This window comes from Pleurodeles waltl, chromosome 10 (genome assembly GCF_031143425.1).
Source record: "Pleurodeles waltl isolate 20211129_DDA chromosome 10, aPleWal1.hap1.20221129, whole genome shotgun sequence".
Classification (NCBI taxonomy): domain Eukaryota; kingdom Metazoa; phylum Chordata; class Amphibia; order Caudata; family Salamandridae; genus Pleurodeles; species Pleurodeles waltl.
The window spans coordinates 203,057,052-203,083,081 of NC_090449.1; the positions used below are offsets into that span (position 1 = coordinate 203,057,052).

Sequence of the window (26,030 nt, forward strand, 5' to 3'; positions counted from 1 at the left end):
CAGGAGCAGTATTTAAGAATATTTCTCAAACTAACTGTCAATGTATGCAAACTTGTAACCTTTCAAATAAGCCTGACACTTTTTGCCACACAAATATCTTGAAATCTACTAAACAGATTTAGGCCGGCTAAAAAAATGCATATTCCACAAAAGTTATGGCGTATCGAAAAGGCTGCTGTAATTCAGTTTGGCATTTTGCAGAAGCAAAAAGTAAATATTTCTGTGGAAATTAAAGTAGAAAATGCTACTTTAAGATCACCTCAAAAATAACTCTATCACCTGTTGACTCATCTGTGTGAAATTTAAAATTAAGAACCTGGTCAAGTGCCTGCCAAGCGATCTGCATATTCAACAGCCACCACCAAAGCACCAAAGTTATTTGCAAATCAAAAACCTTTTTTTCTTCAGTCACCATCAAAGGGTGTGTAATGTATATGCAGATGAGGTATAATGCCCTGCGTATCATTAATGGCACAAATATGTTGTCTAATATGCATACTTCTGCATGAAACCAGTGTGCAAAAACATAATTGTTGCTCAGTTTTCAGCTTTTTGACTTTTTCATCTAAGTCTAAATTCTTTACTCATGCATTTGATCAAATGTGAACATGCTTGTTTTTTAATCTTTAATTGCACATACCAGGTTGTGGATAAGACTTAGGAGCAGCAACAGGAAATAAAATATTTGAATCATCATTCAGGACCTGAAGAGGTGACCAACTTGACATTTGGGACACGCTCCCTCGCCTGAAGCAGAAATAGGAAAGACATTTTATAATATGTAGAGAAAAACAATTATTTCATTCACTGTATTATTTTTTGTAGATGTGTTTAAATTGTAATAGTAAATATTCAGATTGTGCAATAATATAAAGGAAACAAAAACTTTATAAAAAGAAAGAAAAGTAGCTTCCACATAAAAAAATAAAACAGTCTGCAAATATAAATGTCCATCTACTTATGCTGAGCCAGATATCAGCATTTTGACATAAGCCTGATTTTGTGATTTGACAAATGCCAATCAGCAGTTGTTGGCCAATAAGGAAACTAAGTTAGAAGGAACAAAGTGATTTTCCCAGCATTATATTAAGTAAGGAGGTCATGTTTCTTTCTTCCTCAATATACCAATTAGCTACCTTACCAGATCTTCCGGTACTGGAGTATGCGTTCCTACATTTTAACAGACTTTAAGGAGGCGTTTGACCTATCTGGTTAGATGCCTTCAATATGATAACATATATTTTTTTTTAAAGAAATAGAGCCTTGAGTTTGCAAGCTTTTTGGAGGTTATATGATCTTGGCTTAAAGCCGCTGACCTCACAACCTAGATACCTGGTTGAAATCTCAGCTTTAGCACTTGGCCAAATGTTTTGTCTTTCTAGGGTAATTGCTTCATATTCTCCTGCCTGAAAGTACAGATGCATGCCACCTCATATACATGTGCAATATAAATATGTGAAATGAACAAATCTAACCACACAGTTGTTATGTTCTGGGTTTAATGTTTTGCCTGGCATCCAGTGGAGTGGGTTCCAGATTCCAGAAGAACGTCAGTTGGAGTCGGGAGCAGTCACCAGAGAAAGACATCCGGGGATGTCAATTTCTTTTTACAATTACACTTTGCTTTTTCCACATATCTGCCTGCTTGAGCGTACTGCTGAACCCCACATGAATTGGGGATGAGCAAGAGTTTGGATGAAAGCACCTTATCTGATTGGGACCTCAACTTACAGAAGCAGTACGATCTCCTTCGCATTCGAATACTTCAGCTCTCTTTGAGTGTTGAGTCCTTTCTGAACTTGCCCACTTTTCTTGAGGAGCATCTGAATTGTTTCTCAAAACTTTCTTATGAAGAGATTAAGCTGCATGTGTGTGTTGTGCACGCCCCACTGTTCTCATGCATTCATCACACAAGTCAGTGCTCGAGATGAATCACATGAAGCAGCATGGACTCTGAAAACGCAATAGAGGGACAGATCAGTAACATTTCTTTCTTAGTGCTGCATATCATAGGGGGAGCGGTAATTAATTTCTTAGTGGGCGGAGCAGGGGCATAAAGGCTGGACGTGTTCCTGTGTGGGATTCACACTCTCTAGCCTTCCTGTTCAAAGTGGTGTTTTCCCTCTAAGATCACAATAACTGCTTAGGTCTGACAATTGTTCTAGCTTCTGGTCCATCACTGGTTATTGCACTGTCTCAGCCAATTATCATTCTTCACACTATAAGGGAAATCTGGGCACTAATTGGCTACTTTCAGATACCCTCATCTGGTCATGTATTGGCTGTTCTTTTTGAATTCCTGATTGTCTATTAGGATCCATCAAAGTCTTCAGAAGACAAATGAACAAATTGTTTTATAACAGGGCCTTAAACTGTGACATCTTCCCTTGGTTTGATTTGCTACTTAGTGGCATTTTGAGCATTTAGTAATTACATTATGTACAGTGCTAATTTACGTGCAGCGTTTTTATCTGAAACTGGTGCACAGAAGGTGAACTGGAAACAATGGTTCAGGTCATTTGACAGTTATTTGGCTGCCATTAATGGAGTTCAGTTTAATCCAGCAAGGCAAAAAGCTTTATGTATAATTGCTATACAAGAGGGTCAAAGGATTTTTGATCATAATTCGCAGTTAACTCAGCCCCCTTTAACAGTCTAGGATAAATATTTGGAAGTGGTTAAGAGATTGAAAGATCATTATAAAGATGATACTAATATCATTGTTGAAAGGCACACATTTTTTACACAGCAGCAACTTCAGCATCGATCTATTGTTTTTGGCAGAGTTAAGAATTCTTGCTGCCAAGTGTGACTTTGATGGAATCCTGAATAACTACTTGCAGGATCAATTGGTGGTTAACTGCTATGATTCCAGAATGCAAGAAATTATTTTCTGTTGTAAACACCTGAGCCTAGAAGAAACAATGGAAATTGCCAGAGAGATTGAAAGAACTGTCATTGCCTCCAAGAAGTTGGGTGTATTCAAGAACACATCTGATGTAGATAGTGTCATCGTCATTATCTCAAAACCTAAATGTGGTAGCATGCCAAACAATGATAGGAAGAAAGTTGAGAGGGGTAAATCTGAGTTATCAGGCATGTTTTAGATGTGGTTCCAGGACACCTTTGACTTATGCTGGCAACTGTCCAGCTTTAAACAATAATTGTTTAAAATGCAAAAAGGTTGGGTAGGCACTTTGCTAGGGACTGCAAGAATGTTCAAAATATTGTGCTTGTTAATGAGCAAGTTATTGAGACAAACAAAACATCTGAAGAAGATGATACAAATTCCATAGTAGTATTATCTATAAAGATGGTTGAATTCCGAGGTAATTCTGTTAATGGTCGGGATCCTGTTTACAAGGTAATGGTTGGAGATGTTAAGGTAGAAGTCACTGTTGACTCAGGGTCATCGATCACTATTGTCACAGACAAATTGGTTTTTCAGGACTGGAGTTGTGTTGGACTTTGTGCCTCTGACATTCACACTGTAGCATTTGAAGATTTTGAGACTGATATGCTGGGGTATTTTTCTAAGAGAATCGTGTACAAGGACAGGTTGATTCATACAAAAATGTATGTGGCAATAAAGGTTATATTATTTTGGGATGAAGGGATCAAGAACTTTTGGGATGAATTTGAAGCTAGGAACTGATTGTCCCATTTCCCATGTGATTGTTCCAATATCTAAAGGCGAATCATTAGAATAGTTCATTAATTACTACAAGGCAATATTTGAAGACAGACTGGGCATGACAAAAGTTTATGAACATAAGATCATTCGCAAACCTGACGCATTTGGTATTGGCCACAAAGGTCAAAATGTACTATTGAGTGGTAGAAGTTAATGGAAAATACATTTAGACAAATGATGTTCTGAAAATGTCATTGAGCCTATTGACTCTTCTCAGTGGGTTTCTCCCATTGTGGTTGCAAAAAAGAAAACAGGGTACTTCAAGTCCTTAAATAAAAAACTTCTAGTTTTAGATTCCTTACCTTTGAATTTCCCTGAGGCGTCAGACTGGACCCAGAGATTTGTTTTCAACAGTACACCTGCACGCCATTAGATGGTGTCGATGGGATCCACGTCCTTCATCTGTGCTGGATGTGACATTATGAATCCTATACAGGCGTCACCCCGGCACGCTGGCATCAGTTCTTTTCTTTCCCCAACACCCAGCACTGATTCAAAGAGAGCTACCCCTCAGTCATTTTTTGACTGGCCTTTTTTCGACTTTTATCGAAAAAGTTTTTGAGTTTTCATATCATGGTACGTCGAGGATGTCATAGAGAAAGACAGGGTTCAACCCCTGGGGTTCTTGTCATCAGGCGATGTCCAATACAGATACACATTTTGTGTGTCTTTGGTGCCTAGAGCGAGATGGCACACTGCGAGTGTCAGGCCATGCATCCAAAGACTTTGAGGGAGCAGTCCTCAAAGCTGATGGTGGCCCGATGCTCCTTCCGCCCAAGTCGAGATCTTGGTCAATAGAAAAGTCCCAGGATTGGTCCCAGAATCCTTCATCATTGTCGTCTCATTCCAAGTCCTCGGGCAATTGGGCAAATTGAGGCACAAGAAAAACTCTTAGAAGTTGAAACCTTCTTTGACTTTTCGCCTATCGGCTGATGAGACAAAAAAGCATCAACATTCTAGGCCTTGCTCTGCAGAGCCTGTGCCTGGGCCGACTCTGCGCATCCCCAAGATTCCAGGAGCTGGAGCAACCCCTGCCAAATTGAAAGAGTTCTCTGAGGCCATGCGGCTCATTTTTGGCCAGTCCGAAACTACAAGAGCACCTTTGGGCCCTGCTGAGGGGGAAGGGGCCCCTTCAGGTTCTGCGACAGCAGCTTCGGTGCTGAGGGGCACCCATGGATCCAGTCCTGAATCTGGACCGACATCAGTTACACCACTCGAACCTTCCCCGACGCAAGTCCTGACACTCGCAGTGCCCACAGCCAGCACCATCCCCATTATTATTTCCGGCTCCAACATGGAGCCGGATGGGCGTTGTACGAAGCCGATGCCGGCAGGAGCCCTGCCCCCTAAGATGAATCCTGAGCCCCTTTCTTATGGCCTAGGTTACAGTGGTGAATGGGAGGGGTCACTGGACCCTTTAGAATACCAGCTCTAAGACCCTATGGACTGGAATCCAGACTTGGGAAAAGCCAGTGGACTGGATACTTTTCCAGATACTGGCATGCTTTCCCCACCTACCGTGGCTATGGAAGAGGGAGCGTCCTATTCCATGGTGGTGAGAAGAGCAGCTGAGGTCCTGGACCTTGAGTTGCCTTCGGTGGCCGTTAGGACTAACCTCCTGTCAGAGGTGCTTCTACCTAGAGCTTCCCCCTCAGAACCCATGCTCCCATTTAATAGAGCTCTCACGGATGTCCTACTGAGTTCCTAGTCCAAACCAAGCACTGGGGCTCCTGTGAACAGGACAATTGCACGCCGCCGATGACCCGCTCCAAGGGGCCCAAGTTTTCTGTTGCAATACCCCACCCTTGAGAGCTTGCTAATCCAAGCTTCCACTTCCAGGGCGTGTTCCCTTCCTCACCCCCGGATAGAGAATCCAAAAGGCTGGATACACTTTGGAGGAAGATTTTTTTCTTCCATCAGCCTATGATTGCGGTCAGTGAAAATGGCATGCCTTTTGGGCTGTTACTCCCACACGCTGTGGGATAAGGTTGCGCAAGTGCTGCCACAGGTCCCGAAGGAGGCCTGGGCTGTCCTTTCTCAGGCAGTTGCCAAAAGGAGACATGAAGCAAAGTTCATCATGCCTAGTAGACTGGACATGACCGACTTGCTGGGCAGGGCAGTTTTGTCAAAAGTAACCCTGATGCACCACACCTGACTGAGGACGTCTGGCTTTTCAGGGATGTGATGGCTACTTTGATGAACATGCCCTGTGATGGCACCTGTCTCTTTGGAGACAAGGCAGACTTGGCACTCGAACATTCAAGGATTCTGGACCTACAGCCTGGTCCTTAAGCCTTGTGGTGGCCCCTCTTTCCCCTCAGTCTGCCTTCCGCCCCTTCCATGGCTATGGAATGTCTCTCCAACCATGTCCATTCCCGGACAGCCACTGTGCCTCTTGCTGCTAGCCAGCCTCTGCATGGCCAACGGTGTAGGATCCACCAACCTCGTGGATCAGGAAGCCAACGGTCTGGCCCGTCTGCTACCCCTCACTATGCAGCCACTAAGCCGTCCTAGTCTGACTCCCCACTTAGAGCCAGTCAGAGGCAGGATCTGCCATCACCTGCTCCTCTGGCAGCCCATATACATCAGACATGTGGGTTTTGCAGATAGTCTGAAGGGGCTATTCTATCCCCTTTGAGACTACCCCTCCATTCATGCCACCATGCTACGATTGGATGACCGAGGATCGCTTATCACTTCTAAACAAGGAAGTTACGGCTCTCATGGCCACAGGATTCACAGAGAGGGTTCCTGTGCCAGAAGTAGGTTGTGGCTGCTATTCCTGCTGGTACCCAAAAAGGAAAAGGGCCTCCCTCAATCTCTTCCTCAAGAAGGAGAAGTTCAAGATGCTCACTCTGGCTCAGGTTCTATTTGTCCTGGACACAGGAGACTGGATGGTGGCCCTGGACTTGCAGGGCACTTTTTTCCATAGTCCTGTCCTGCCTGCCCACAGTTGCTACTTGTGGTTCACAGTGAGCCAGAAGCACTTTCAGTTCACTAATCTCCCCTTTGGCCTTACCAGTGCCCCTCGGGTGTTCACCAAGATGATGGCAGTGGTTGTAGATCATCTGCGCAGATCAGGGGTTTCTGCCTTCTCCTATCTCCACAACTAGCTGTTGAAGGCAGGCTGGCCCCAGGTGGACGTCTATCAAATCCAGACCTCCTGCATTCTCTGGGGTTCATTATAAGCGTGCCAAAGTCACACCTGACTCCCTCTCAGACGCTCCCCTTCAACAAAGCTGTTCTGGACAGTTTCAAGCTTATCCTCCCCACTGGTGAGTCCAGGATATTTAGGCTATGATACCTATGTTTCACCCTCTTTTCTGGATTTTGGTGAGAATGACTCTGAGGCTGCTGGGCCTCATGGCCTTCTGCCTGTGACACATGCCAGATGGCATACTGCTGGTGACACATGCCAGATGGCATACTGCTGGTGACACATGCCAGATGGCATATGTGGGCTCTGCAGTGGGACCTGAAATGGGCACAGGATCAGGGGAATCTCTCAGACAAGGTCTAGATCTCTGAGGGAACTGCGCAAGATCTGCAGAGGTGGTTAACAAACAGTGACTGGGTCAGAGGGAGATTTCCCCAACCAGATCTTACAGTAGTGACAGATGTGTCACTCCAGGGATGGGGCAGCCGTCTGGGAGAGGTAGAGATCAGAGGCATCTGGTCTCTGGCGTAATCCGAACTCCACACCAACCTGTTGGAGCTCTATGCGATCTGGCGAGTATTGAAGGCATTTCTTCCCTCTATCAAGGGGAAGATGGTGCAAGTGTTCACGGAAAAACCCACCACCATTTGGTATTGCAATAAGCAGGGCGTATAGGATTGTGGACCCTTTCTTAAAAGGTTCTGCACCTCTGGACATGGCTGTAACAGCAGGCATATCGCTGGTGGTTTAACATCTGGCAGGCTCTGTGAACGCCAGATCAGACAAACTCAACAGAAAATGCCTAGCAGATCACGAATAGCGTCTCCATCTGGAGGTGGAGCAAGGTCTCTTTCAGCAGTGAAGTTAGCCATGGTAAGATCTGATCGCGTCTGCAGAGAACACCTAATGTCAGCAAATAAGCACATTGGAATTTCCAAGGCGGCAATCGCTCGGAGACGCTTTTCGTCTCAAGTGGAACTCAGGTCTCCTGTATGCCATTCTGCCCATACCACTTCTGCACAGAGTTCCCGAGAAGATCAAGAATGCCTGGGCACAAGAAATCCTTGTGATTTTGGAAGTCCTGAAGAGACATCTCCTTTGGGTGGATCTTTTGTAGCAGCAGCAGGGGAGGTTTCTGCACTCAAGCCTGTCTACTCTCCACCTTCTTGCGTGGAGATTAATCTGCAACAGTTGACAGTTTTTGACCTTCCTCCTGAAGTCTGTAACATTATTTTGGCAGCCAGGAGTCCCTCCACCAAGATGGTATGCACCTGTTGTGTGAAGAAATCTGTGGCATGGTGCACAGACAAGTCTATTAACCCCCCTCTTTGCCTCTCTTTCTGAGGTCCTATTGTTTGTCCTTTCCTTGACCCAGCAGGGCTCTGCTATGGGCACTAAAAGGTTATCTGTCTGCTATTTCTGCTTTTTTTTAGGTTGCCTGATCTACCTTCTTTGTTCCCTATTGTACATAGGTTTCTCAAAGGTCTTACACACCTTTTACCTCCATCTCCATTAATTATGCACCAATGGGATTTCAATTTTGTTGCAACATTTCTGATGTGCGCCACCTTTCAAGACTCTCTACAATTGTCCTCTGAGGCTTCTCACTTTGCAAACAGCCTTCCATGTAGCCTTTAAAGGCATTGTCATCTAAGCCGCCCTACCTTTCCATCTATCCTGACAAAGTAGAGCTTCTTTCCTGCCAAAAGTGGTTACGCCCTTTCATGTAGGCCAATCCATCACCTTGCCTACTTTTTATGCACTGCCACATCCTTCTAAGGAAGCGGTGAGACTTCACCACCTGGATCCAAAAAGAGCGTTAGAGTTCTACCTTGATTGTACAAAAGAGTTCCGGGTAGATGATCAACTCTTTGTAGGCTATGTAGGTGCGAAGAAAGGTCGTCCAGTGCAGAAACAGACCATCTCTGCATGGGTCGTACTCAGTATCAAAATCTGCTATGCGCTTTCCAAAACACAACCCTGAGGGTTTGCGTGCTCATTCTACTTGAGCTACAGCTGCGACCACAGCGTTAGCACGTGGAGGTCTAGTCCTTGGTATCAGTCATGCTGCAATGTGGGCATTACTGAACACGTTTACCAAACACTAGTGCCTGGACAGTCAGGTCCGTAGGGACGGATACTTTGCCTGTTGGGTCCTGCAGGACTTTCTAGTATGATCTTGGTTCACAGACCCACCTCCGGAGATGGTATTGCTTGGGTATCTATTCAAACGTAAAGAATGTGCAACTAGAAGTCTCTATCAGATGAACAGGTTACTTACCTTCGGTAACGCCTTATCTGACAGAGACAATATCTAGTTGCAGATTCCTTACTGATCCACCCATCCTCACCGCTCTGTGAACTGATTTTTAGGAACAGGGACACCCCTTCAGAGGTCTTAGTTTTGACGCACCAGTAGTCAATGTTCTTCTTGGCTCTGCGCTTCTGGCATGGAAAGTCGTGAAAAGAAACAGATGTCAGTGTACCACGATGGCACCTACATAGGAACCGCAATATAATCTCCAGTGCAGACAACACTGATGACGGACGCGGAGGCGATCAACACCACCTAATGGCGTACAGGGGTACTGCTCAAGAAAAATCTCCAGATCCAGTCTGACACCTAGGGTAATTCAAATGAAAGAAATCTGCAACCAGATATTGTCTCTATCAGATAAGGCGATGTCGAAGGTAAGTAACTTGTTCATCTTCGTGGGTTGTTTTCCCCTCCAAAAAAACAGATGTTATCTCAATGGGGGAACCAATCTTTTTTTCCACCACAGACTTAAGGGCAGCTTATCACCAAGTTGAACTTAGTCAAGATCCTCTCTCACTAACAGCTTTTGGTGTACCTTTTGGGGCATACAGATTTTGCTGAAAGCTGTTTGATTTGGCCTCTACAGTATCAGCTTTTCAAAAATGTATGCTTAGCATCTTGGGTGGAATCATATATGTCTTAGGTTAACAGGACAATATCCTAATTTTCACTGACACGGAAGAAGATCATTTGGTTGATCTGGATGAGGTGTTGGGTATTTTACAAGATCATGGATTCACTATAAAAAAGAGAAGTGTCACTTTTTGACGAAGGGGTTAGATTATTTGGGTCATCACATTTCTACAGAAAGTATTAAATACAAATCAGACCTGATGGATGTTATAAGAAATAGTCCTATTTCTACTGACAAATAACTATAGAATGATAGAGGGAGAGGCATTGGCCAGTGTATGAGCTTCCAATCATTCTCATTCATCTACCTGTCTATGGGTAAGATATTTCTCCTTAGTCACTGATCTTAAGCCATTAGTATATTTGCTTAATGAAAGGAGTCTAAAAAAAGGCCAGTTTCCGACTTGTAAACCTTTTATCGAAGATTTATGATTTCTTTGCAAGACATACTGAAGGAAGTATTCTCGGGCTGATTTTTTTATTCAGATGTCCAGTGCAGAATGACTCTGAAGAGCACAGTGAGGATGATTGTGAATATATGGTAGGTCTAGTCTATGGCTTGGGGGCTTAGGAAACGTTTGGAACTTTGCAGGAATGGGAGTGTGATATTCAGTCCCACTCCTGTCTCAAAGTTGTGAGGGATTATGTGACGAAAAGGTGGCCTAGGGAGGACATGTTAAGTCAAGAATTTACATCAGTTTCTGAAGTGAGGGATGAATTGACTGTGTAAGGTGGGCCTGTGCTTTGGGGTAGTTGTTAATTCGGCCAACTAATTTGAGAAGATGTTTAGCTAAATTTGCCCATTGTGGTCATGTGGGATTGACAGGCATGAAGAAGAGACTTCAGATGTTTTACTGGTGGCTGGGTAAGGATACAGAAGAGGACATGTACAGTTGCTGGTTTTGCTTAGTATAGAGGTGTGGACGGATCCCTTTGCACTGAAAACACTCCTTAAGTTCCTGTCGAGTTCCCCAAGTCACTTTGAGAGAAGTTAGGAATGGACTTTATTGGTCCCAAATATGATTTGCCAGAGCATTTGATGTATGCATTAGTGTTAGTGGATTATCATTCCAAGAGGGTTGAGCGCATGTTTTTGAGAGAACCTAACACTAAAGTGGTCATCAAATTTTTGGCTGACCTATTTCAGAGAGAGGGTGTTCCTAAAACTCTTGTGACAGACAATGGAGTCTAATTAAAATCCCATATGGTGGAGACATTGTTTACTTCTTTTTTGTGTGCACCATTTCACTGTGGCAAAATACTACTCCAAAAGTACTGGAATGGTATAGAGAGTTATTTGCATGGTGAAAGAAGCAATTCAGTTCACAGTGCCATCTGGACAGGATGTTGTTGAGAGTGTGGCTGACAAACTGTGGAGTTAAAATGACACTCCAAATTCCAACACCACTGTGGAATTTTTTGTGTTTTAAGGGGCAGACATTCCTCTTGTTAGCTATCTCCTGGCTGGATTATCAAAAAAACAATTTTGATGTCCGTGTACCCAGTGTGGAAGATGTAAGTCGAGGAGTGAGAGAGGTTCAAGATAAGAGAGGAGTAGCTGTGAGGAGTTGTACAAAGTCAAGGAGGCAGATTTGCAAATGGGTGAGCTGGTCAGGGTTCGGAAACTGAGTGCTGTTAAGAAGGGTAAAATAAAGTTTTACCTGGACACTCATGTGGTTTGTGATTCTAAACATGCTGTTTAGGTGGAAGATGGGAAGTGACGGAGCAAAGGAAGTGTAGCTAAGGCCAGATGTGGCAATGGCAATGTTGTTAGGTCTAAGTCCAAGGGTTGCAAACGTTTTGTCTTTGGATCTGATGCTTTGGTTAAACATTTCACAAATGGTGGTGCTACCAGTGAAGTAGTTCATGGCAATGATAACTAGTGGGTGTGGGTTAGTGACACATGTACTCACTCTGACAGGGAGTTAGAAGGTGATTCGTGCATAAAAGGTTTGTGGAAGATGCTACCAACTTGGTTCTTCCTGATGCTACCAATGTGGTTGTTCCTTTCAAGATGAATGCTCTGATGGGATGGTTGAGGGGTTGGGAACATCATTTGAGGTTGGGCCTGATTCACAAGGGGTCTCTGCATCTGGGGGTGGTATGGATAAAAGATACATCCGGGCTCCCATGTCTATGATGGATTTGTGTTATGCTAAGCATCTCTTCTCTTTGGTGTTTCGAGTTTTGCATCATTTGGGTCTCTGGATACTTTGTGGTTTTCAAGTTTTATCCTAGGTTATTTTCATTGTTATGTTCTAGTATTGTTTACTTTTTTTCTGTGGGGGAGAGGCATGTAATGCTCTGGTGTTTATGGGTCTAGGTCTTAAACGTCATGGAATTTAGAATGTTATGCCTGGCATTCTTTGGTGAGGATTCTAGATTCCAGAGGAACACCAGTTGGAGTGCGGAGCATTCGCCAGGGAAAGACGTTGGATGCTGTTCATTTCTGTTGACCATTAAATTCTACGTTTTCCACACATCTGCCTACTTGAGCTTATTGCTGACCCCCATAACTGTGTCTTGTCCTAATGTCATGTCATGACTCCACCACCACTAACCCCATCATAGCCTTGCTTCTGAAATCAAGTCTCAAATGAGCCAGCCGTGTTGTTCTCTGCACCTATAGCACCTCATGGCTGATATGATTCCGCTCTGCTGCACTTTTGGAGCTTGAGAGCAGCTATATTAAACATCTAACCCACAATCTACACATCATAAACCAAAGCTATTTCTGCAAGAGGATCCTTCTAGTAACAGTTGAAAAAATATGCTCTGACATGTCTACGATCACAGTCCCTGTACAGAATTGTCCCAAAACACTCTGCATGAATGTAACGCCTGTACGTGTTGTATTTGCCTCTGGATAAATATTCTCCTGCCTGGGGCTTTTTCTACCATGTTATTTTGAATTTCTAGGCTGGGAAAAGTTGGTCATTCAGAACACTGCTTTGTGTCTACTGCTGGAGCTTACTGGAGTTTTACTAAGGGTAAGAGATCACAACTTACTCTTCAGAAAGTCTACCAGCAACATTAATGCCTTGAAATGCCAAAGCTTTTTCACATGGATCGTCCTCATCATCTTCATCGTCGATACTTTTCAAGTCCATTTTTGCATCATAAAATTCCCCATTAAAACACAGGGAATGGTCCTTCCACAGGTGGTTGCTGCCTTCACTTCCCATGGAGTTTAGTCCACATGTGGCCTCGGACAAGGGTAAAGCAGATAAGGACTTGTCTGAGTTCTCCTCTGAGCTCTCTCTGGAACACACGTTTCTTCTCAGAATGTCCATGGTATTCTGATCGTTGTCCTCTTCATCAGCATCAAAAGAGATAATGTTTGACACCACTTTTTTCTTCTTTCGCTCTTTTTTCGTGTACTTTGTTTCCGCTGTAGGGGGCATTTTAAGAGAACAGTTTAACACAGCATAATAAAAAAAAGTAAAAATCATTAATTTTTACATTAGAGTGGGTGGGAAGTTCAACAGGGAATCAGTTGTTTGCAATGGATTTATTGCTAAGTAAGCTTTTATCTACTCACAGTGCCATTGGGTATTGTGCGGAGATCGAATGTTAATGCTCCCTTTCACTTTTTTCCCTTTGGGTTGACCTTCTCTACCATTATATACAAACCCATGCAAGCCCCTCCACCCAATAAAACCCCCTGCTATGGCTTGGCTGCATACTTTCTTTCCTCTAAGGAGCTAATGGGAAGCCACTGAAGCCCCCACACACTCGCCCCAGGCCTGTGATGAACTTGGGATGCATACTCACATTTAAAAAGGCTTCAATGAGGACATGGGGCAAGAAGGTGCATACAAAAGAGTAAGCAGTCCCTTATCTAGACCTCGATAATAGAAGGGTATTGTAACTCCTGGATGAAAGTCTTTTTTTTACACTGTACAATTTAAGTACATAAAGTGAAAACGTGCAGATAAGAATAGGGTGTGCTGTTACATTTTCATAAACTGATACGTTTCCTGGTGCCACAGCTACCAAGTAACAAACAATATCAGCATTAATGAAACTAGTAACAGCAGCATGTTCCCCAGCATGCTTTGCAGTGCAGCGTATTATATTAATTTCCCTAAGATTCTGTACAATGCAGATGCTTCCTGTGACTAAGATACATTATCAAGAGATGAGTTACTTTTCCTAAACTGCACTGCACTGCTGCAGAGGAGGGTGCAGATGTTTACGGGGTGCTATAGTGATACCCATTAACCAGTTGAACAGTAGATGTTTGACAGTGTGAAAGGTTTGTATCCTCATATCCACATAGAAAAAAGGGAACGCTTTTATTTCCATGAATGTACCACATTCCTGATGTGAACACAGTGGCAAGGAGGCTCTGAGTGGTGCACTAACTGTGCACCATCTTGAAAGTGGCGCATAGTTCAAGCACCCAAACATCTTGCCATGTGGGAGAGTAAAATGGCGGTCCCTAGGACTCCAAAAGGGCCTACAACTCCGCAGTAGGCTGCATGCATACATTAAACCCCTGCATAGCCAAAGCAGGTCTGCTTTCGATGAAAGAAAGAAAGGTAGTTCGAGTTCCACTCCATCTTTTACCACCGCACTCTCCGCAGCCCTCACTTTACAGAGTATGTATTATTGTAGCAATCGGAGTCCAATCCTATGGTTCTGTTTGTAGCATATAGCACCCATTGATGATGTGCACCTGCACACGTCGGAAGGGTGCAAACGAGATATCGTATACTAAATAAACATCTTGAAACACCAAAAATAAAAGTCAGTCTTGTATCAATATCAGTAGTAAAATTTGAAAATAAACAATGAACGACAATTAGAACAGCAATTGCGTACATATTTATATGGATGCCTTTTGCTGTATATGCATAAATAACACTGGCAACAGGAACTAAAGCTGTACTCAGTATGATAAAAAAAAACACTAATGTACACTATTATAAAAGTAGAGGAGTCAGATTCATCAAAAAAACAACAACTCAGAAGAACCAAAAGGAGGACTAAATTAGACGAAGCCAGGTGTTAATGTAACGTTACTTATTTTGTGGATTAGCAGCTTTACAAATAATTATTGTCATATTTTGCTGGATGGAGCAGAAATTATTAAAATCCAATACTTCAAATGCAGATTTTTTTTTTGTCTCCCCCAACACTATCCATAACAGTAGATGTATCTGGTTTGAGACCATTAGGTATGGAGGCATTTTTCAAAACTCATCACCCGACAAATCCCTTGGTTTCCTACTGGGTGGAAACCTTTACCTCATGGTGCTCCTCCAGCTCGCGGCTAAATCGGCAAAATTTCACCTAATGAAACGTAAAATCCTTAAGTGGGACCTCTCTACCCAAGACTAAAATCACCCCAAAAAGCATTACTACTTTCTCGTCTTAACTGAACACAGCCCTCCTTACCCGCCTTAGTAGAAGCAGACTAGCGCCACCTAGAACTGTCCTGCGTGTTGCCTCAAGATTTCTAACAGCTCGAAAAATGTGAGCACATCACCCCTGCTCTTGCTTTCCTCAACTGGCTACTAATGCTAGAAGCATCATAAGAGCCGCTCGTATTAGCAACAAAAGCTTCCATCTCAACACTAGTACATACCTCTCCCAAAGTCATCCTGGCCTGGAAGGTCATAAAAACTGCCATTTAAAAGCAAACGATTTTTCTGTCTCACATCTTTCAAAAATAAACGCACCTTTAACAGATCTTTCTTCGATACTTCCCCACACAATTTAGAACACTCAACGTTCATATCCACTGCGCCCCCTAATCTCCGCGTTCAATACCCACTAAAAAACGTGCTCATAGATAACAATCTTAATGTGACTGAATGAACCTCCTCTGTTTGCTCTGTACAATTAGCAAGTTATTTAGATCACCTCACCAATTTAACTGTACTACAGTCGTAAACAAACTTAATTACCTTCTGTTATTTTACCCCGAGTACCAGCTGCAGGACTCTATTGTTCCTACGTATATCAGTAACTAGTCGAAACATGCTCTGTAGCTTGCACTCATTACATATTACATGATCTAACAGTGCAGGCATTAACTATCCTACAGTACCTTTCTGCCACTGAGAAGTGCTATTGCTCACCCATTAAAAACGTTGCACCCCTACTAAGAGGAGTAAGTACTCCCCCTTTCAAATGAAATAAATGAAGCACCCAGGAGTACTTGCCCACTTGAAGCAGTGATCTTACAGTACTCTAGAATTACATTGAAAATATCAGTCAGACTAACTTCGGCTAAGAGTGCACTGAGGGTGTTGGCGTGCCCCATTCATGGAGTTTTGTCCCCCGTCCATCAGGCGAGCGTGCTCTGTCCCCACCCACCCCACCTAACAAGGACTAATTCACGTGGGAAGGGGTGTGGTGGCGCCACCAACTCAAGGGCAACCCTCGTAAAAATCTGCCTGGACCACACCAGGACTTAGTCCAATGAAAGTGTTATTGACCTATCATTAAACCCCAGGCATGATCTGGGCAGCCAATAGGATGAGAATCGATGAGGTCAAGATGAGAAAGAAGATACCCCTCCAGCAAACCAATAGAAGGAAAGCGCAAAAGGAAATGGCTATCAGACGCAAAACACACAAAGATGCAGCCTGGCTTTCCACTCAGAGATTGAGTCAGGTAATGAAGATAAAGCAAGCACAGTATTGCCGAATCAACTATCAACCCAAAGAAACGCTGTACTGTCTCACTCCAGCCTAAAATATACTCAAAGTTTTGCTTCTTGAAAGACACAGGTTCGGTCCTCTTTTCAAGCAATAATCTGATCCAAGCCCTGAAGCCCCCACTTCAGCCACTAGCAATAGCCACCAAGTGAGGAGAATCCCCCTCGGCTATTTAGCGCCAAGGCAGAAGGAGAGTTGGGAACCAGCCAAACCGCTGCTACAACTTTGCCAACCTATGACCAAGTCCTGGCTGTGCCAAGACAAACTGGGCTAACTGTCCGGGTGGATGTCATTGCAGCGCACGACCAGAACCTGGGGTTAGTCACACCCAGTGGTGGCCAACAGAGCTATAATTGAACAGCACTAGACTCAGTCCCCTCCATGTCAGGCCCGCAAGAAAGGGCCACAGAAGACTACAAAGAACAAAATGGTAAAAGAAATAGCCACAGGGTGCAGAACTGTCAACTGAACGAGACAATAACCATTACCCAAGAGGACAATTCAAGTCCTCTGGACACCAAAGCTAGGATACTGTGACCAACTCTAACCTCACAGCCCTCTTCACCATTAAAAAATGACAAATTATATCACTCATCCCCTGTGCACCCAGCGCACCAGGGCAAACCTTGAGGACATGAAGTGGAAGAGCAAAGAGTATTATCATAATAGGGCATGCAAGAATTGGGGCACATGCTAACAGCCCACTCACAGGACTAATCTCTAGCACCCAATCCAACAGTCTGCACAAAAGCAGGGGCAGTGGCCCCTAGCAACACTAGAGGAGAAAATGCCAACCTTGACAGGGAGGAGGAGCAAGCTCAGATCAAACAGGTACAGATTGCTGTTAACCACCATGCAACTTCTGATGGAAATATAAATCGGATAAAATGGACGTTCAGCTGACACTACTCAATATCTTGGCAGTTTAGTTGCGGGTATCCATGGAAAGTTAGGCGATCTGAAGTCACTTTTCAACCAAATACAGTCTGACTCGCTTCGTGCACAAGTTAGTTGCGTTTGCGGCCCAATTCTGGAAACATTATCTTCTCTCCCTTCCATGCTTAACAGTTTATGCAAGGAACTAAAAAAACAAGGCTTCAGGCAGCTGTGCTTCATTTCAAAACACGCAAAATACACCATCCAATGAAGAGCAAGCTCCCGTACTAATTCCGTCAACCATTAGCATAGAAAAATACCAAATAAGATATCAGGAGATAGTGGGGCAAGAGACCAACATTTGCAAATAGGCAACACAAATAATACAGCAATTTCAGATTCCAAAGGGGGTCCTGGTATACCTGCTGAAAGGGAACAGCCCCCGGAAGGCATTTTGGAAACTAAAACAAATGCAAAGCAAAGGCTGGCCCAAAGGAGGAAAAGGCTGGAACAAAAAAACAAAACAAAAAAATCATGCAGCTATTTTCAAACTTCAGGCCCACAACAGGACAGAAAGCATGCACTGCAATGGACCAAGACAGTCAACCCCTATAGGTCCTAGGAGGGCCCTGAGGAGTCACCAACTAAAGAGGCTTCACATCTGCAAGGAGCTGCAAGATACCAACTAGACACTTTAGTTACTGCCCACAGCAGTGTCACCTTTTCAGCTAGTACACCACCTTTGCAGAGCCCTTTAGAGGAACCAACAACTGATGCAAGCATAGGAGGTGGGACAAAATGGAAAGCAATAGCTATAAGGGGTACGGCTATACCATCTCCCTCTCCAGCTCCAATCTGGGTTGCTATCCCTGTGCTGGAAACAGCACAGAGGAAATCCAGTGCTGTGCAGCAGGTATCCTCAACCAGGACCAGTTGACCGGAAACAATGTATATTGTTGAGGACACCATAGCCCAGAAAGCTATCGCTGGGGAGGAGCTCAGAAGAGGGAATTTACAAGCTGTCCGATCACCACAGTCCTTCTGGCCAGTGCTTAGATGGCACACACTCCATCAGACTCAGGCAGCACATAACATCTGTAATATAAGGGCAAGTAGGCAGAGCTCTGACAACTGGAACCGAAGCAAGAGAGCTTGGGGCCATGAATTCTCAATCCCAGGAGGCAATTATTCAGCAAACAGATACAAATATTCTTATTTTTAAACCAAACTACAAATCAAGAAGTAAGGACGACATCTTGAACAGCGGGACCATCCATTGGGCTGTTATCTCATAATAATTCCACAGTCTGCCTATGTACAATGGATCTCCTGGCAATAAAATTCATCCACTCCAAGTCATCGATGCAGAGCAAAGCTACCAAGACAGCGTGGAGTACTATCTCAATCACTCAGAAAATCCTTGCTGAAAGAGCTGCTTTCGAGAAATGGAGTATAAACATCACCCTCTGCCGCAAACCAGGTTACCTGTCCCCGCTGTTACCTCAGTGAGCAAGTTGGTCCAAACAATGGAACCCGCTATGTTCTTAAAGGTGCTCTGAGGCACTCACCTAGGAGGATGAGGACAAGGACTGGGGACAATCTGGATGCAAAAAGGGGCAGTCATAACGTGACAGACCCATATTACCTGGACACTGATCTTAAGTGGATCTCCAGAACAATCAACAATTGATACAGGAATCAATGACAAGCATGAAACAGCACAGAAGACACTGTGCCCTGCAAAGATTGCCTTTGGCTTTTTATATTATCCTGATGAAAGAAACATGGCTAGCAGAACCATGCCATCTGCAAGGATTTATGTGCTTCTTCAGGCATGCAGTCAGACGGCAAGGTTTCAATAGCTCGCATTGTTTTAGCTAGCCGCCTAGATTCCTTTCTTCCATCTATTAACGCTGTTACAATCACCATTACCGTGCAGAACCAATCCACTGAGATATTAATTATTAATGCCTACATCCATCCTAAGCACAAAGCCAAAGCAGCTCGTCAGTTGGTCGAACAACTGGAGTAATACACAAGTGAGGAAGAAACAGCAAACATTATCCTCTCTGGGGATTTGAACCTATATTTGCTTGGCACCTCATCTGATGAATTTGTGGTGGTTCAAACTTCAATCTGGGACATACCTGCGCAAGGGAAAAATAATCAGGGCTGCGCAACTAAGACTGACACAGACTTACTGGGCGACCTTGAATATCTGAATTTGAGCCTTAAATGGCAGGTTTCAGGAAGATATTCCACCAACAGCCTCCTTTTATTCTACGTCCACCTGCATGACGATTGACCACACCTCTGACTCCCTTCCACTGTTTGAACAGGTCGCTTCTTTTCATTTAAGGCATAGAGATGATGGCGATCATCGCTCTCAAGAGACAGTCTCATCAATAACAGTCCCCAAATTCAATAGGGTGAATCAACCTCCCAACATTATCTTCACCACCAACTATTAGAGAATTAAGTGTGCACAAGAAACTATAGAGCATCTATCTCACTCTGCAATGGCACTAGTAAGTGAACATGGGGTACAATAAACAGAGAAATAGTAAAGTGGGAGTTTTTTAGCACCAAGCTGGGGGGAATCTTTGCTACACTTATTAGTACTTACCGCCCCCCATATCTACTGGGCTGGGGCTCATCTCAAAGTCTCAAAGGATTCAGCTAAGGCAACTCAAAAGATCAATAAACAGCATTTTAAGGTCCCTTCAGGGTAAACCCGAAGACCCGCTCTACAAAATACCCTACAACAGCAACAACAACAAAAAAAACACTGAAGAAGCTAAAGTGGACCATCAAGAGGTCACGTGAAGATGAGGTCTGGGCAAAGTTATTCGCAGACACCAAATGCAGTGATAGTACGCGATTTTGGCGAACAATAAACAAGCTTATACATCCTTCACATGGGGGTGTCACCTCCCATGTACCCTAAGATGCCTGGGCAACATACCTTGGCCAACACTTTAATTGTCACCATTTTGTGGACACTACATGTTTAGATCCCACTATGAGATGGATAGGAACCGGCTCAAAAATATTCCCAAAAGTACTAATCAGTTGACACACTCCCCTTCAACTCCACCGGAAGGCTTGCAGGAGTCCTACAGAATGGACCCAATCAGGAGTCAGATCACTAAAGACAGGAGATGCCGGGGGCCAAACGGCATTCCTTCAACAATCTTTAAGCACAAAGTTGACTTCTGGGTAGAAGCACTGGACCCCCTCTTCTCCGAAATCAGACTCACTAGGATATTTCCATCTTCTTGGAGGGTGTCATTAATTTCACCAATATTTAAAAGTGGGGCAGATCCATGCCACAGAACTGTCACTTAATCACCCTAATTGAAAATGAGGCAAAGTATTTTGCAAGGACCTTACTGGGAGAACTGTCAACTTGGGCAACTGAAAAAAGAATAATACCTCTCAACCAAACTGGGTTTTCGAAAACCTCTGGTACAACAACCAACATTATGGCCATTTCACTTCCCATAGATAAAGCAAATGTTTCTAAACAGCCAGTACTTGACTTCAAGGCAGACTTTGATCATGTGGAGAGGACCAGGATCTGGAGAAAACTATTGCAATGTGGCATCCCCCAGCCACTCCTGGACTTGTTAAGCGCTCTTCATACGGATACATGAGTGCAGGTAAAGTTGGGAGAAGGAACCCACCTCTCTAGATGAATCCCGACCAGCAAAGGGCTGAAGCGGGGTGCTTCCTGGCTCCCACATTGTTCAACCTGTTTTTAGCTGATCTGACACTGGCACTGGACAACTGCAGTTTGCATGCATCGAGGCTAGGGCGCCTGGTGCTGCCAAGCCTCTAGTTCTAATTAGTCACACTAAGGTAGGCCTGCAGTACCTTTTTAACATGAAGCACAATTATTTTGATGAAAACGCATTGAACATCAATTTCGACAAAACACGTACTATGATATTAGCAATAGGAGGACAAATCCTTCGGCATGGTTCTGGGGCAAGACACAAATCTAGTCAACCACAGACTAGAAATATCTTGGAATGATCGTTGACAATGCATGCAATTTTGTGCAACAAAGAGACTCCATAGAAAGGAAAAGCCTGGCTTTAGCAGTAACACTAAAAAGCTTAAAACAAAATTGAATGGGCCATCACTTTTTCCTCTTCTCCAGGTAATACACAACAAACTTCTGCCCAAATAACATATAGCCTTGAGATCCAAAGAGGCAGGGACAGGAAGACCCTAGACAATACGCTAGTGAAAGCATACAGGATCATCTTCGGCTTACCTAAACATACCTCGCCCACACAGATTAGGCTGGAGTTCTTTCTGCAAAAGCAGTTCTTGGTGAGGTGCCGTGCTGTCATTAACTTCATACATAACTGACTTGATTTTGACAGCTAGCGCACATGCACTTATGCCCTTAATTTCAAACGAAGCTGTTGCTGACTAGGTCAGTCTGACATTTAAACTTGTCTGCACATAGCACTTTCCCGGTCTACAACCTCCTGCACTTTTGCACAAGGACCCTGCCTTAAGTCAGGCAAAGACTTTGGTCCGCTACCTCTAGATGCCTTCCTCCCATGAAACGGCGTCTGTCATAGTCCACTAGAGCTTTCTTTTATCAATATTTAAATAAATGGTTTGAGTACTGGAATTAACCTACATCAACTATGTGCTAACTGGTATGTTGTGCAGATTGAAGTTTTTAATGTGTGGTGGTTTTATTGCAATGATTTTAAATAACTATGCAAATAAAGATGAATCTGAATCTGAATCCTGACATTCTGGGGCCACCACAAGTGAAGACAAATAAGCAAATTAAGAAGCCCCTCAGGGCATTATGGGGGGGCACCAGCATGAAGCTATGACTATATGAGGGGCTCTTCCGCTGCTCTGGGGAGAGCATCTTTTATGTTTCTTTGGCGTGAAACATTACACCGCGCGCCTCCTATTTTTGCTTTCGTTTTTTATTTGGGGGTCCCAACTGGGCACCTCATGCCGCCAAAACATTGGGGGGTGTAGCTGAGGGAGCCCATCCCTTTCTGCCCTGCCAGCTCCCCACATGGGCAACGGAAAGGAGCTGACAGTCCTCTTACCTTGCTCGCTCCTGCGGGCAGGGTGCTTCTGGTGGTGGTGGCCGCCCGCTCCCTCCAGACAAGGGTATGGCTCAGCACTGATAGGAGGAGTGCGCTGGCTCTCCATCGTCTCTCTCGGAGTCAAAGTTGGGATCGCAGGACCCGCCTTCATCTCTCCCCCTTGAGGGAGTGCGACAGTGCTCCCTCTTTTCTCTGCAATATTGTAGGAATGATGTGAGATCCCGGCCCCCTTTTCTTTCATAAACAGCTCAGGGGATTGGTCCCCGGGCCAGTAGAGAGTTTGGAGATGGGCCCCACGTACGTCCCCTCCCTGTAAAAGAATTAAAGAAACCATCATGTGCCAATCCTCGGGCCCTGGCCCAACCATGGGGTAATTTCAGAAAGGTGTGATCTGCTTGGTGAAAGATGGGGTCAAAGGTCGGCAATATTTAGAATGCCATAACTCTGGCCCAGTTGGGGCGATCTGGACAATCCTGGGCTCATTTTACCCCTGCTAGCAAGCTTTAGCCACCAGTAGCAGCAGACCTCCTCATCTCCAAAGTGGTGTAGTCTACAGGGAGCTAGTTCTCTGGGCTCCCTGTGTCTTGTCTTTATCTCTGAGCACAGAAGTCTAGGGCTTTCACCCAACTCATCCTTAGGGCATAAATGGGGGTGTGTTCACTGGCCCTTGGGGAAACCCACTGCTCCTGGGGTCAACTTGGGCAGAGTCCGTAGTCCTTTGTGGGCATCAGGGGTTTCCTCCTTCCTCCTTCATGGCTGTCCCAGGCACAGTGCAGACCAGAACAAAGCGAAAGTCTCCCCATTATGCATGAGTTATTAAAAGGAAGTAAAAGGTTCCAGAAGCCCGGCACCCCTGGTCAAACCTGGGGTGCCATGTCACCTCTCCACCCCTGTCCCAACCCTCCTGCACAGCATGCTGGGACAGTTCAAGAAGGCATCACCCAGGAGTCCTTAGTCACATCTCCTCTGGGGGCCTCAGTTCCATCCTTCACTGACATCACTGCCAGGGCCTTTCACACCAAATCTTGAAAGCGGAGCACTTCCTATGCCAGCTCCAGAGTTCTGGAATCCCTCTTTTGTTTAGAGGGTTTGGGCTGACTCATCCCTGGTACAGCGTGACAGTTGATTGATTGATGAAGATTATTCATCCCCACCCCTTTCATCCTCAGAAGCTGAGTGAAGCACTGTTTATTGCTCCCTTTGTGTGGGAGGGCCTTCGTTCCAGCTGCTGGAGAGAAATATGATTCACCTGGTGCAGCAGGCTGACAAAGGCTTGGGCTCTGATCCTGGGCTGAGCAGCTGAAATATGATAATTCTGGATGACCCATAAGTTTGTACAGATATAATTTTGAAACGTGCAAATTAGATTTTCTCGCACACGTATGTAACTGGACTGTGTAGGCCAATTGAAAGAAAATCTGCACTCTAAGGCAGTTTCCCCCTATGTGTTTGATAAAGTGTCACTACTAACACTAAATCACACTGATTTTCCACATTAGTGTACACTAACTTTATAAGGCCTGCCCCAGTTCAATATCTAATCCTGGAGAGCCGGTTTGCGCCAGGCTCCCTGTGAGCAGTGGCCAGTCTGCGCCCGATGGGAGTCTCGCATGCGCAGCCTGCAAACAAGTGCACGGGTGTTCACACATGTTTACATGTAATCAACCAAGTGCCCCTTACCCTTACTGAGTCACAGTAGCCGTATCTTAAAAGACGGGCACAAGCGGTAAACGCATGCAGTCCGTTTGCCATGTGATATCCGTGGGTGAGACACAAGCAGTGAGACTCACTCACAGTAAATAGTCGAAACCAGATGATCCAAAAAGCACAAATGTGGACGTACTGAACGGTCAGAACCCAGTTGCAACAACGGATATACCTGATTGTTAAACCCCTGCTGTAGAGAGGGTCTTTTTTGTTCAGGCAGATTTGTTATCACCTCAAAGTAAACATTATATTGAATAGCTATGTGCTTTTTCTTTAGGGGACCATGGGGAAGCACGCTAAAAGAAAAGAAGGGCATGGTAGAAGGGGGTGAAGCCATTCCTCAGGCGGTCTTTATTCACCCATCCCTTTATCTCAAGAACAATTGAGGAACTTATTGAAGACCTCAACAGAAGTGGTTGAGAAAACCCAAAGGGCTGACTGTTCACAACCTTCTTCTCCTGTTCAGTCAGACTCTTCACACTTCACTGTTCCCTCTCTGTTGGACCTGGCCCTTTTTCTGCGTTCATCCCCAGACTTTATACCTCCTTCCTCTTATTTTTTCTGACCTCTCGCTGTTGGCTCTAGGACTCTGAGCACTTTATCACCGCTGATCAGTGCTAAAGGGCAGGTGCTCTCCCTTCTAAAGTTGGTATGACTGGTGTATACCTATTTGGCATATTTAATTTACCTATAAGTTCCTTATACGGTGGTATCGCTATACCCAGGGCCTGTAACTTAAATGCTACTAGTGGGCCTGCAGCACTGCTTGTGCCACCCAAAGAAGTAACCTTTCAAACCTGTCTCAGGCCTGCTAGCACAGGGCCTGCATGCACAGTTTACTGCCACAGGGACTGGCCTCCACACTCACGACAAGGCTTAAATCCAGACTTTCTCTGCGACATTATTTCCACAGAGAAAGAGTACGCAGCAAGATATACACTGTAACCGCAAGAGTAACAGTTGCTCCCTCGAAGATAACCGTTTCGAATGCACGGAAAAAAGGGAACTGACGTCCGCACGTCGTCGAGGACCTCTTATTGCCTGTATGACGTCAGACGGCGTCGCGTGCGAGACAGTGACGTCCTCGTCGACGTGCAGAGACTAGTAAGAAGATTTCCGTAGAATGCTGGCGCCATGGGAGTATTCATGAGGTGAGGAATCCACAGGTAGTTGTATCCATCAGAAATCCCCTTTTACTACATGTAAGTCACCCCTAAGATAGGCCCTAGCTAGCCTTATGGGTAGGGTGCTATGTATGTAGAAGGCAGGTCATGAGCCTGGTTGTGTGGCCTGTCCTGGTAGTGACAAACAACCTATTTGGTTTCTCACTGCTGTGAGAGCTGACTCTCATAGGATTGCAGTGAAAATGCCCTTCCTTATGTCTAGGGGGTATTGTCTGCTTTATGAGAGGTAGCGTAAGTCATGTTTGGTATGGTTGTAAGGTAGTGAGAAATGCTTCTTACTGGTGTAGGTGGATTTTTTATTATCATTACAGAAATGCCACTTCTAGAAAGTGAGCATTTGTCTGTGCTTATGACTCTGGTGATTTGCAGCTTGATTCCAAAGACAGTTGGGCTTTGTGCATATTTTTCAGACAGCCTCTACACAGGGAAGGGGAGGTGTCACAGAGCTGAATTTGCATTTTGAATGGTGTTCCTGGCCTGAGAGAAGGGGGAGATGGGTCACACATGCATTTGTAGAGGCTGTGCCCTGGCCTCACACAAAGAGCTTGTTTATCCCCAACTGATATCTGGAGCCTGTGCTGGAGGAGAGAGGGGGTACTCTCTCTCTCTGGTTGGAACCTCCCCGCCCCTTCTTTGTTAAACCATTGCAAAACTGAGTATAAGTACAGGGGACTTTTCCCCCACAATTTGGAGACATG

At 44.6% G+C, this 26,030-nt stretch overlaps 1 protein-coding gene across 2 annotated transcripts in view; it reads right to left on the minus strand.

Moving 5' to 3' along the window:
• Positions 1-26,030, minus strand: part of SNX29 (sorting nexin 29) — a 1,353,458-nt gene that overhangs the window by 1,134,762 nt on the left and 192,666 nt on the right. For both annotated transcript variants that reach the window (XM_069210178.1, XM_069210180.1), the window contains exons 8-9: positions 12,811-13,192; positions 641-747 (exon numbers count right to left, since the gene is read on the minus strand). In XM_069210178.1, coding sequence (XP_069066279.1) covers positions 641-747; positions 12,811-13,192 — 489 coding nt within the window. The remainder of the gene's footprint in view (positions 1-640; positions 748-12,810; positions 13,193-26,030) is intronic.